Consider the following 13,207-nt stretch of genomic DNA (forward strand, 5'->3'; position numbering starts at 1 on the left):
CGCAGAGTGAGTGTTAGGTGCATCTTTTTGGGCTACCAAATGCATATGCTGTCTGGGATGCCACTGCAAAACACAGCGTCACCACCCAAAGCATTGGCACACACCCGGGATTCTGCCATGTGGATCACAAAAAGAATGGAAAATGGATATTGGTTACTGGTATCAGAGGTTACTGGAAAACAAGCAAGTGCTAGTCTAAGGCATGCAGCCCATCCTGTCAAGGTATTTACAATAGTTTCAAGATTGTTTAAATTTCTTGAAGTACAGTGAAGTAGAACAGAAAATGTTTTCTAAAATACTAAATGAGTTATATCTATGCCTCCATAACAAATATAGCACAGCTTGAAAACACAGAAATAAGCTAAGGTGATATTCAACTTTAATAGAACATAACTAACAGTACTATTTTATCTTGCAGTCCAAGATCCTAGATCATGACAACGTGAATTATCTGAAAAAAATCCTTGGAGAATTAGCAATGGTGTTAGATCAAGTAGAAGCTGAGCTGGAGAAGAGAAAACTGGAATATGAAGGTATATGTCTGAGTTTTATTTGCTATATAATACAGATCAAGTACGCCACACACAGCAAATGGAGCACGGGTCCCACACAAGACAAAAAAATCAGTAATAAATCAGTCATATAAACCAAGTGCGGTCCCCTAATGGCAGTTCCACAGGTAACAAACACGATTCAATCCAATAAAATGTCCAACTCACGAAATAAAAAGTAATTGCAGTTTATTATAGTAGTTAGCGCTTTCACCCGTAGGCTTCTTCAGACTTTACAATACCCAAGTAATATGCACAAGTTTAAAAACCTTAGACACTCACAAGATTGGTCGAGCATCGACCAATAGCAGCAATAGTGAATTCCCTATACACAATGTAACTAAGACGCTTTGAAAAAGTAACTAAGACGCTTTGAGAATGATATTTATAAGTTTTATAATGATGGTGAAAGGAAACATAATAGGTTTAATTTGAATTATAACCAGAGGGAAGCCTTAAAAGTTTTGAAGTCAGATGAAACTCTAGCAATAAGACCAGCCGATAAAGGGGGCTCAATTGTTGTGATGGACCTACAAGACTACTGTACTTGGATGAATGAAATGTTGGGAGATTTAAAATTCTACAGAAAAACCACAATGGATGAAGTGGTTGACAAGATTTTTCAAATATATGACATGTTAGATGACTTATTGATGAATAAATCTATAGATGAAGTGACCTATGAATATTTTACAGTTAAGAATCCCCGCTTACCCATTATACAGGGACATCCGAAGATACATAAGTGTCTGAACAAACCTCCCATGCGTCCCATAGTGGCAGGACAAGGTTGGGCTACAGAACCCCTTTCAATTTATGTTGAATATTATTTAAGACCATTAGTGGACTTGAATCCAGTTATCCTAAAAGATAGCAAACAGTTTCTGCTAGAGTTATATGAGTATACCAAAACATTAGATGAGAAACAGGAGTATCTTCTGGTAACATTCGATGTCATAAGTTTATTTACAGTAATACCTAACGACATAGGGGTTAGTAGCATATCTGAATATTTATATTCTAAGTCCAACTATAGTTCTCAGAAAATAGACCTGATATCATTGTTATTAGAAACAATCTTGTATTCTAACTACTTCCTGTTTGGCGATGATTTATATTTACAAAGAGATGGCGTAGCGATGGGCACGTCCTGTGCCAATAGCTACGCCAATCTCATCATGGCCAAGTGGGAAGATGAATTTATACTGCAGAATGAAGCCCTGATGAGTCATATAGGATTATACAGGAGGTTTGTAGATGACCTCTTTATGATTTGGCTGGGTGACGAAGAAAGTCTGCTAGCAAGTTATGAATATATGAACAGGTCCACAGAGTTTTTGAAGTTTACTCTGAATTACTCTAGTGTAGAGATTTCTTTTTTAGATGTAAACATCACTAGACTTGCAAGTGGACTTCTTAATACTTCAATTCATCGGAAGTCATGCTACAGAAACACATTTCTACATAGGGGGAGCATGCATCCCAAATATGTGTTCGACAATGTGATGAAAGGGCAGATTATGCGAGCCTCAAGGCTGAATGCCCTTGAAGATGAGTATCAAAGTGAAGTTAACCACTTGAGGCGTAGTTTTAGTTCTAGGGGATATGAGACTAAAAGATTTGATCAGCTAGTCACTGAGGTGAATGGGATGCGTTTAGATAAGGCTAGGCCATATTTCCTCGAACCGATAACATCTATTAACAACTTGCCTGAAGTCACCTCGGATGTCATACGAGCAACTATATTCTTCACCAGAGATGTTTGGTTTATTAGAGAGACCCTGCAGAGACACTGGGATGTTTTGATGTTGGATGATCAAATTGGGTCTATAGTGGGGTTAACACCGAAGATAGTATATAAAAATAAACCTAACCTGAAGAGAATGCTATGTAACCCTAGAACAACCATTGGTCAAGATAGAATAGGAACAACTGAATTTAATACTAGACCATGTGGTGGGTGTAGGCAGTGTAGACACATAGATTCCAGTGTGAGTTTCATTCATCCTACTACCCTTTATGAATATGCTCTGCACACTGGGACTGACTGTGGAAGTACCAATGTTGTTTACTTGGCCAGATGCATTCAGTGCCCCTCGTTTTACATAGGTAAAACCAATAGGACATTGAGGGAGCGGATTAGGGAACATTTATATCATGTCCGTATCGGCTCCCCCACTAATGCTTTAGCAAAACATGTCCTTGCCAAAGGTGTTACACATACATTTTTATTTTGTGTACTCCAAGTCTGTCATCAGAATAAAAGAGGAGGTGATATAGTGAATTTTACTCTAGAAAATGAGTTGAGATGGATAGTTAAGTGCAGAGCTGACAGACCACCTGGACTTAACGATAAAGTACAGATTAAACCAGTTTTGAAAAAAAGAAGATTAGCCAGACCTAAACATTGAGTTAAGGAATCTATGACTATTGTTAGTGTGCTGGTGCATTCATTCACTATTAAGATATATATATGTACCTGCTATTGGCTTGGTCTATTTTTTATACAGATTGTTGCATATATATTTTTACACATAGCCTCTAACCCTGCATTTTTAAAACTTATGATGGTAGGTTTAATGTGTAAGTAGTGAACTTACTCAAATATTGTCATTCCTGAAACCACTTACATCATTGCTAGACTTAATAGTAGTTAAGCATTACCTTGGTTTTTACCATGGTTTAGTGCTATTTGTTTTTTCTCATAGTTCTTGCAGGATTATGAGTTTTATTATTGCTGCACCTGGATCGACAAAATCACCGAACGAGTGCAGCATTATTTGTTATTTTCAACAATTTGTTATTTTCAACAATCTGGTAGCTAGTGACCTGGAGGTGTAGTATATTATCCATTTAATTTGTTGGGAAGGTATTTTTAACAAAAATCTTTTGTTAAACTTGGTCTACCTGTTCTATTGCCTTAATGTGACCAACCTGTATATGTGTTTACAGCACGGAGCTCTTGTATACAATTGACAAACTCTGTGCATAAATGCGTTTCTATGGATTAAATGGAAGTTATGTTTTATTTATACATGCGATTTATGCTAGTTATAAATATTTTACTAGCGTTTTTGCTGCATAAGTGTTTTATATGATTGTAGTACCACCTCTATTTAGTTTAGTTTTCAGCTAGATAGTTTGTTAGGTAGGTAGTTTTATAAATTTTCGTAGAACTTGGTCTACTTGTTTTATTGCTCTAACATGATTAGTGCGTATGCACGTTTATTGCACAGAGCTCCTGTTGACGTTATACGTCACACAATTGACGAATATTTCGTCCCGGAACACTGGAGATGCAGCAACTCCGTGCATAAACATATTTTTATGAATTATATGAAGTTTAGGTCTTATTTATACATGGGATTTATATTGTTTAAAAAATTTTTATTCGCGCTTTTGCTGTACAAGCGCTCAATATTATTGACACTGTTAAATTTGAAAATGTCGTGGATTTTATTCAGCGTTTGCATAGGCTGTTATAACATCTTGCCAGGTAAACATATATTTTTAAATTGATTAGTTATGACTGTTAGATGGCTGCAAGTAACTATATATCCTCTTACATTGATTTATCTAAGTGGATGATTGCTGAAGCTTTGTTTTCTAGACACTTTTTCAAAGCGTCTTAGTTACATTGTGTATAGGGAATTCACTATTGCTGCTATTGGTCGATGCTCGACCAATCTTGTGAGTGTCTAAGGTTTTTAAACTTGTGCATATTACTTGGGTATTGTAAAGTCTGAAGAAGCCTACGGGTGAAAGCGCTAACTACTATAATAAACTGCAATTACTTTTTATTTTGTGAGTTGGACATTTTATTGGATTGAATCATGTTTGTTACCTGTGGAACTGCCATTAGGGGACTGCACTTGGTTTATATGACTGTTTTATTTGCTATATATTGTTATTCCCTGGTTCACCTGAAAAATATCTGTTAGAACCACTATGATGGCCATCATTACGCATTCCTTACTCAAAAACCTCCAGTGATCCTGTGTTGCAAGCTTAACTATTCGCCATCAATGAGATGAAGTAAAGTATTTATACCTCAAAGTCTTTTCTAGGGACAGGTAGTTGAGTGATATGGAGATCTCCATCTTTGTCCACTCTTTGCATTGACAGGAGGCTAGTCTATTTGTGAACTCCAAAATGATAAGTCCTTGGTTCTTCAGGAATGTCTAGCTGCATCATAAGTTCTGATGTGACATATAGCTGACACCTGCAGTACCCATGTCTTTCAGCAGGGATCAATCATGTCCTTCCTTTACTTCCCGGCAGAAAAGGTGAGCCATTTTACGAGACTCAGACCTTCTCAATTGGTCTTCTCATTTCAACTCTTTGTTCCTTGACCTGTATCATATATATCCCAGGAGATAAAGTTGCAGATTGGGCACTTTAGAATCCCAGAGAAAATAAATTAGTTTATTTTGTGGGTTTATTAATTCATCTCAGAAATTCACCATTCAAAGTTGAACAGCAAGACATATTATTGAACCATTCCCAGAAATTCATTAGCTGTGTAGTCCATGATGTTCTTTTTTTCACCTAAATTTTGTGATAGATTATGTACCTTGTATTTAGACATGATACCAGACATGCAAAACTCACTAAAATTAAGTATAATAAACTGTTTATTGTTTGCAGATTACACAGCATAATAAGTTATGAATTTATACTTCTAAATTTCATGGGCAGTGTGAAAAAATTGTCATCCCCTGTAGTACAGATCATTTTTAAAAATGGAACGAGTGACATTCCTATTAATGTGTAACACTGGAGATCAATGGTGTAGTTTACAGATAATAAAGGTAAAGATAAAGATAAAGCTGAAAACAGAATGACTCATACTTTGGTCTGGGCAATGTTCCTTTGCTACTCAATGCATTTACAGAAGTGTAACTGGGAGTTTATTTTCATTAACACATTTTAACCATATTTTACTGATTAGCCTTATCTATTCTTTCCAGCAGAGTAATGATAATCATTCTGTCTTGATCCAGAACAGTACAGGGAAAGCAACACAAACATCATACACCAGTTGTCAATAATATATCATCACCTCTGTTTGGATAGCCCACCTGAAGAATGGGAAGTGGAGACGCATACAAATTTACAGTTTCAGAAGTATGGCTTAAAAAATTATTTAGACCTGATGGCATGTTGGCAAGCTGTGTTAGTATGTTATCGTCTCAGACCCACCCGATCTTTTATTTTTAATTCCTTTCATTTAGCATAGCACATCACAAATATACATCATACTACTGTGTTGGTGCTATGTCATGCCATTTAACACCAGCAGAGGGCAGATGATCAGTCGACCACTTCTGACTGTCTGCCTATACGAGTAGGGATGCTTTATCAAATGCTTCCTGTTCCTACAATGGACACCGTCACCATTACAATGAAATTGACTCACTCCTAAACCTATACACACGTGATGCAAATGCAAACTTTGGCCTGTGCCACTACTCTCATTAGAATAGGTCTGACTGCTGTAGGGAGTTCTGTAATTCTTAATTCTAGTAATACAAAATTATATCACACTCTCTAAGCTAGTTTATCCTACAGGACTATATTGCTCATTGCTTCCAGTCTTTATAACAAAACTTACATATAACCAATATTACTTTTACTTATAATTTCTCAAATGCATATTTACTATGCCTGTCTTACAAGTTCGTAGGTAAGTACTAGGCTAGCTACCCTTGTGGACCATTTTAGCCTAGCCGATTTCCCTTTTTGGGCTCAAAATAACCTATCCCCATTTGATTATAGATTGGTCTTACCACTAATGACAATAACTGAGAGCATACAATAGATAATTTGAAGGGACCCATGCATAGGATAAAGCATTTAGGAGCTGCCTCTGTCTATTAGTAGTACAGAGGTCAGCCCCAGGGGAAATTTTCTGTTTCCCATCCATAGATCTAAGTTGTGCTTGAAAATAGACACAGATGAACTTTGTTTTATGTGGATGGGAAGTCTGTTCCACAACAGTGGTATCCTCTGTAATATACATATATGTGTCCTTAAAACCATTCTGGTGATGTTGCAGAAGAGGTTTAGATCCCTAGACCAAGTAATTCTGATGATATTTGACTTGTCTATGTGCAGTAAATCCATCAGTAATGAGTCAGAGAATTAATTGTATGCAAGACACAGCACACGTCTTAGCAATCTGTAGGATACAGAGTACAGTGACAGGGCTTTGAGGACATATTGTTTAGGCCTTGTATCATTTTAGTAAGGTATTTTTGTGGGTGTACATTTGTTTCATTTGTCTGGACAGATACATGCCAAAGAGGGCATTATACTCAATGACTGGCCTAATAAGGGCTGAGTAAAGGGGGACAATGACATCCCTAGATCTTGACACAGTCCCTTTGTTTTTAAGCTGTGCAATATAGAAGGACTTTTGTTACAACACTAGACACACTGGTCAAAAGTTAGGTCACTGTCCACATAAGTTTTCAAATCCTGAACAACTGGGTCAACTCTTAGAGTGTGTCTTGTCAGTGTGGTAGTTCCCTGGGTAGATGACTTTTCAAAGGATGCACTAATGCATTTTTTGACATTTAGTTTCAGTTCATGATTTTGGCACTAGTTATTTATTTGAGACAAACCTTCCTGCAGGATGGATAAGTCATATGGGAATTCAGCATCTGTTCCTAGCTTGCAATTATCTGCAAACTTAGTCAGGCAGAGCCCTTTGGTATTGGCTTTTACTTCAGAAAAGTAGATGCCAAACAAGAGAAGCCCAACCACAGAACCCTGGGAATCTACAGGCGGTTCCTGTATTTTGATTATCTGCATCCTATTTTTGAGCTAGTATATTCCCAGTTTATTTGGCTTTTCTACTATGTTTGAGTGGGGAATTATGTTAAAACTTTGGCCAGGTCAAGGTTTGCAACATGTACTGTTTTGCCTTCATCCGTTGCTTTGGTGACCTTTTCAAAAAAAATTCACCAGGTTGAGTAAGCATGACCGGCTTTTGATGAATTCAAACTAAGACGGGTCTAGTGTTTGGAGGTTCCCTGTGTCCTGATTGATTAATCAAATGGTAAGTCTTTCCATGGCTATAAATATGAGGCTAGTCAGACTTACAGGTCTGTAATTGCCTGGGTCTCTGGAAGGTCCTCCCTTTTGCAGGGGAATGACTGCTGTTCTTCATTCTCTTGGAAGTTGAATGGAGGCTTCTTCACCTCTTCAGTCTACTCCTTCACAAAAGCATTGTAAAACTACTGTGTTTGTAAAGATTATTTAATATTACCCAATGTTTCACTTTTCTGCCATGACTGTACATTACTATCATGAATTTGATTTATATAGTATACTACTACCACAAATTTATGATATACTGTTTATAGGTTCATAGGTACATGTTTCTGGTTGGTGAGTGAGTGTCTGTGCTTAACTTCCCTGATTGGTCTGATTGCTATTCAAGGCATCTACCAGAAAAATGCTACAAGCCTACAGATCCTTGCATCATCTGGGACAAGACTGTGGATCACCAAACAGGCTGTAGGCTGCTTCTCTTCTTGGGATTGGTGCTAACATTTTACTTCTGGTGAAGCTGTGGTGAGACCAGCATTAGTAGTAGCCAGGCAGTAGCCATTCATGCGACTCCCCTCTTTTCATCATTTTTGATAAGCTAATTATTTGTTTTCAGTAAGTACTGCTTGATTTGTTTCTAACTTCAGAATATCTGTTGACATGGATATGAACTTCCCTACTGTCTCCATTACTGGCTTGCTGGATATGGGAATCCTGAGGCAATGTAGAAATTGCCTCATGTTTACTGACAACCAGTTAATTGTCAAACAAACTGATATGGTATGTGAGAGATGTATTTACACAATGTCATTGGAGGCAAATCTCTCACATAAAAGTAGTCCTAATGTCAATAAGGTTGTCAGTAGTACACATGCTGCACCCATCACGCACAATTCAAAGCAGGCATATTGACCCACATATGCTGAGGCACTTACATGTAACCTTCTTAAACTACAAAGACCTCCTAGACGAAGTACACATAACAAAGACCCTCAGCTACCCCAAATGAGCTCTTTCAAAACAGCACCCACACCAACATATAGAGCTAAATCTCATGGAGCCTCGACCTCTAAGCCCATAAGGCAAGCCACCACACTATCCAACATTCTAGTCATTGGAGACTCCATCATGAGACACACTGATGTCCCTCTTACCAGGCTGAGTAAGGAGAAAGTTATGGTCAGTTGCTTATCAGGGAATGGGATCCACCACATTACGCATGCACTCAGGTCATTGGACTACAATTACCAATATGACTCAGTCATAGTCCATGTGGGAGTAAATGATCTGAGACATACCTCCCTAGGCTATATGAAGAGAGACATCATGGAGCTATTGGAATGTGTGTCTCAGGCTGGTATGAGCTTAGCATTGAGCAGCATTTTACCTTCTCTAAGGATGATGCCACAATATGAACAAAAGATGACTGACTTTAATAATTGGCTTAGTTTCTGGTGTCATTCTAAGGGCATGCAATATTTGTCAGCATGGAAAGAGATGGTCAACAGACCACACTGCTTTGTCAGGGATGGTTTGCACCTCTCCCCTCTAGGCTTTCGAATATTAGTTAAAATGTTTTCTTCCCTAGACGATGCCAAACTGAAAGTACTTCAGACATAGCAAATCAAAACCAAGAAAATCAAAAGATATTACTGCTCAATGCTAGGAGTCTAAACAAATAATTCCACTCCATATAAGCTCTCTTTACCCTAGAGAATGCCAACATCTGTGCAGTCACTGAGACATGGTTTAAAGCTGTAGAGAGCACACCAACAGTGCAAGGTTATAATGCCTTCCACACATTTAGGCCAGCTACTTTACAGACAGGGACTAAAGGTGGAGGTATCTCTATTTACATAAAAAATAAATATACTTCAAGGATGGTCAAACAGGGCAATGCACTCGAACTGCTCCATGTGCAACTCACCATAGGTAAAATCCAATTCCACTTCCTTGCAAGCTAGAGGTCCCCCCTCTGTGACCCAGGAACCCCATACCATGTACTTAAACTTATTAGAAACACTAACCATCCAACCAACCCAATACCATATTCATGGGTGACTTTAATTACCTGACTATTAATTGGGAATCCTATATGACACCAAATGCACAGGCACAGAGATTCCTGGATTTTGTAAACACAAATTCCCTGGACCAGATAGTCAGTACACCATCCAGGGGGTGCAAACATACTGGATCTGGTTCTCACTAATATGGGAGACTGCTGCAAACCCCCTACTGTAATGCATTCCTTGGTAAGGTCAGACCACAAAATGGTCTCCTTTGAAGTAAAAATAAAACCTGGATCCCCAGCTAAACCTGGAATATTCAGTAACTACTCTAAGGCTAACCTCTTGCTATTAAGTGAGAACCTGGCAAATTTCAAGCCCCCATAAACCCTGACAACACTGCTGCCTGTGCAGAACTGTTCACAGAAACTGTTTACAAGCATGTTAATACCTGCATAGAGACAGCTGTACCCCCCCCCCCCAGGAAGAAGTACAGAACTAACTCAAAAAACAAGCCACCCTGATGGAATCACAAAATCAGTAGGCTGTATAACAGGAGGAATAAAATTGTGGAGAAAATTAGGAGGTGCACCACCCAGCATGATAAAAACACTCTCATCAAACTAAACAAACAATTTAGAGGACAGTCTACAAAAGCCAAATTTGAGGTAAGTTTGGCTTCCCAGGCCAAGGACAACCACAAAGGGTTCTTTAGCTATGTCCGCAACTGCAAAGGCAATACACAATTGTGTGCAGACCTCATTGTAATTGTTGTCAGTTATACTGAGCCAGAAGATATAGCAAACCTCCTAGCTGATAAATTCATCTACAACTTTACCCATCACTCCCCCCCTCAACCTTCCCTCAGGAAATATCAAATAGAACTCCTCTACTATCAATAGGGAACAGGTCCTTAATGCTCTCTCTCTAAGAACAAAAACACTGCATGGGTCTATATTGGATACTCGAACTTTCAAAAGGTTGAGTGTCATATGGTCGACACCATATGATCGAACCTTTGAAAGTTCGAATGTTTTAACGGAGATCTCCGTACAGCACGGAATGGGAATATTTCCCTTTTCTGCACTGTAGTCCGATCTTGGAGTTGGTGTATTTAAAGAGCAGGGAGTGTGGGCGGTGCAGGGGGGGTTGACCCCTTGCGTAAAACATTAAGGTAGGTTATTTGTGTAGTTATTTACTTTTTTGGAAGTTCAAACTTTTAAAAGTTTGATCATATGATGTCGACCATATGACACTCGAACTTTTCAATGTTCAGTCATCCAATATAGACCCCACTTAATCAGTGGGACCAGACAATATCCCAGGATGCCTTCTAAATAGCATTAAACATGACCTATGCGGGCCTCTGGAATTATTATTTAACTGTAACCCACAAATAGGCAGGAATGTAGAAGGGCAACAGTCATCCCTCTGCACAAAGGTGGGTCATCTACAGACCCTGGAAACTACAGTCCCATAAGTCTCACTAGTCTTATATGTAAAACCATGGAAAGAATTGATGATCAATAGAGATATAGGAAACTTCCAGACACTGGGCCCAACCCAGTTTGGTTTCGTCAAGCACAGATCATGTCTACTCAAGCTGGTGGACTTCTTTGAGAAGGTTACCAAAGCAATGGATGAAGGCAAAATTGTTCACACTGCCTACCTTGACCTGGCCAATGTATTTGATACAATACCACACTTGAGCATTGTTGACAATCTCAAGATGTTAGGTACAAGCCTGTATGTCACCCGGGGATAGCCACCTGGCTCATAGACTGGAAGTTAAAATTGGGGAGCCCACCTTTACAAATAGGCCAGTCACAAGTGGAGTCCCTCAGGGATCAGTCCTTGGACCGCTCCTTTTTGGCATTTACTTCTCAGAAGTCAAGGCCAATGTCAGTGGTCTCTGGCTGACTAAATGTGCAGATGATTGCAAATTAGGAGCTCTCACTGACTCTCACACTGACACAAATGTTCTCCAGGAGGGGCTGACACAGACAAACAACTGGTGTCAGAGCCATGGACTAAAACTAAATGCCAAGAAATACATAATAGTATCCTTTGGGAAGTAATCTATCCCTGGTAACTATCATATTGACAACACACACCTTAGAGTTGACCCAGTAGTCAGGGACTTAGGGACACACATAGATAGTAATCTAGCCTTTGACCATCACGTGTTTACAGTGGTGAGGAAATCATTCTATGTTGCGCAACTGATAAACAAGGGTATGGCATCTCAGTCCAAGGAAGTCATTGTTCCACTGTATTTGGCATTCATCAGACCTATCATTGAGTACAGTGCCCCCCTTGGTATGTACCTAACCAGGCATATCCAGCAATTGGAATGTCCACAGAGGTTCCTCACTAAAAGAAAACAGGGCATAAGTAAAATGTCCTATGCAGATCTCCTCAAGGCCCTTTCCCTGTATTCAGTCTCCTAGAGGGTTTTGAGGGGAGATCTATGCCTGGTATATAGGGCATTGTCAGACTTCACTCTGATGGACCTCCTGCATATCCACAAAACAAACAGCACCAAAATTACCCATTCTAAAGACTTAAACCTTGCCTGTGATATAAATATGACCTGCTGGATAGATAGGTATGTATCCCAAAGACTACCCCATCTATGGAACAGGCTCCCCCTCTATGTGAAGCAGAGTTTCCCCCTAACACAATTCAAGTGCAACTTGGACAATTGGATGGGAAATCAGAAATTCATCCCTGGTTTGGCACCTATGTCTCTAATGGACATAGATAACCTATAAATGGTTTATCTCCCAGGCCCATGCTTACACTTAGCAAGGGTATCAGAACTTGTTAGAGATTTGGGATACATGGCTAGGCTTAAAAAGGCGCTTGTGGTCGTTAGCCTAGTAAACACCTATGAACCTATAAACCTATGAACCCCCTGCATAAGCCCAACACGTGCCATAATAACCACGGAACAGAGAGAAAGCAGCCCTCAGAATTGTGGAGCTCAGCAAACAATTGCAGAGTCCAGCAAACAGAAAGTAAAGCAAAAAAAAAAAAAAACTAACAGAATGCTGCCTTCAGTTTAGTGGCGCACAAGCTCATATTGTCTTCTACTAGGTCATGTAGATCATTGGCAGTTTCTGCTCTCAACAGAGCCGGATAAGTCAGATACTGTCAAACCAAGATTATTACACCAGTATTATGAGATTATGACTCAATTAGGAGTTTTAAAAGCATAACAGAGTTTCCTTACAGCATCTGAAACCAACTATCCAAATAATAAAAATATGTAAAATGCCCAGATTTTATTATCTACTATGTAAGGTGCTTATGTGATGTTCAGTACCTCAAGGACCAGGACTTACAGAAGTGTAATGCAGCAGCAGTATGTTTTAAATCAGAATATTTTAGTGGGAATGAAAAAGCATTCATACCTGTGTCAATTCAAGGGACGGTCACAGCAGCAAAAAGGGTTTTCATTGTGCAATTATCTTTAGAAAAGAGGATCTTCCTGGTGAGCATTGAATCTTGTTAGTTGTGTTATTGTTCTGACATATGATGTTTAGGTAATCCCAATCCAGTGACTATTAGTATCTAGCAACTAATAAG

The 13,207-nt window shown here is 38.9% G+C and overlaps 1 protein-coding gene across 2 annotated transcripts in view; it reads left to right on the plus strand.

Annotated features, from left to right (window-relative positions):
• The window catches only part of GDAP1L1 (ganglioside induced differentiation associated protein 1 like 1), a 494,626-nt gene that overhangs the window by 466,031 nt on the left and 15,388 nt on the right, over positions 1-13,207 (plus strand). For both annotated transcript variants that reach the window (XM_044089994.1, XM_044089993.1), the window contains one exon: positions 419-533. In XM_044089994.1, the coding sequence (XP_043945929.1) occupies positions 419-533 (115 nt within the window). The remainder of the gene's footprint in view (positions 1-418; positions 534-13,207) is intronic.

This window comes from Protopterus annectens, chromosome 12.part0, assembly GCF_019279795.1.
Source record: "Protopterus annectens isolate FY-2018-M chromosome 12.part0, PAN1.0, whole genome shotgun sequence".
NCBI lineage: Eukaryota > Metazoa > Chordata > Ceratodontiformes > Protopteridae > Protopterus > Protopterus annectens.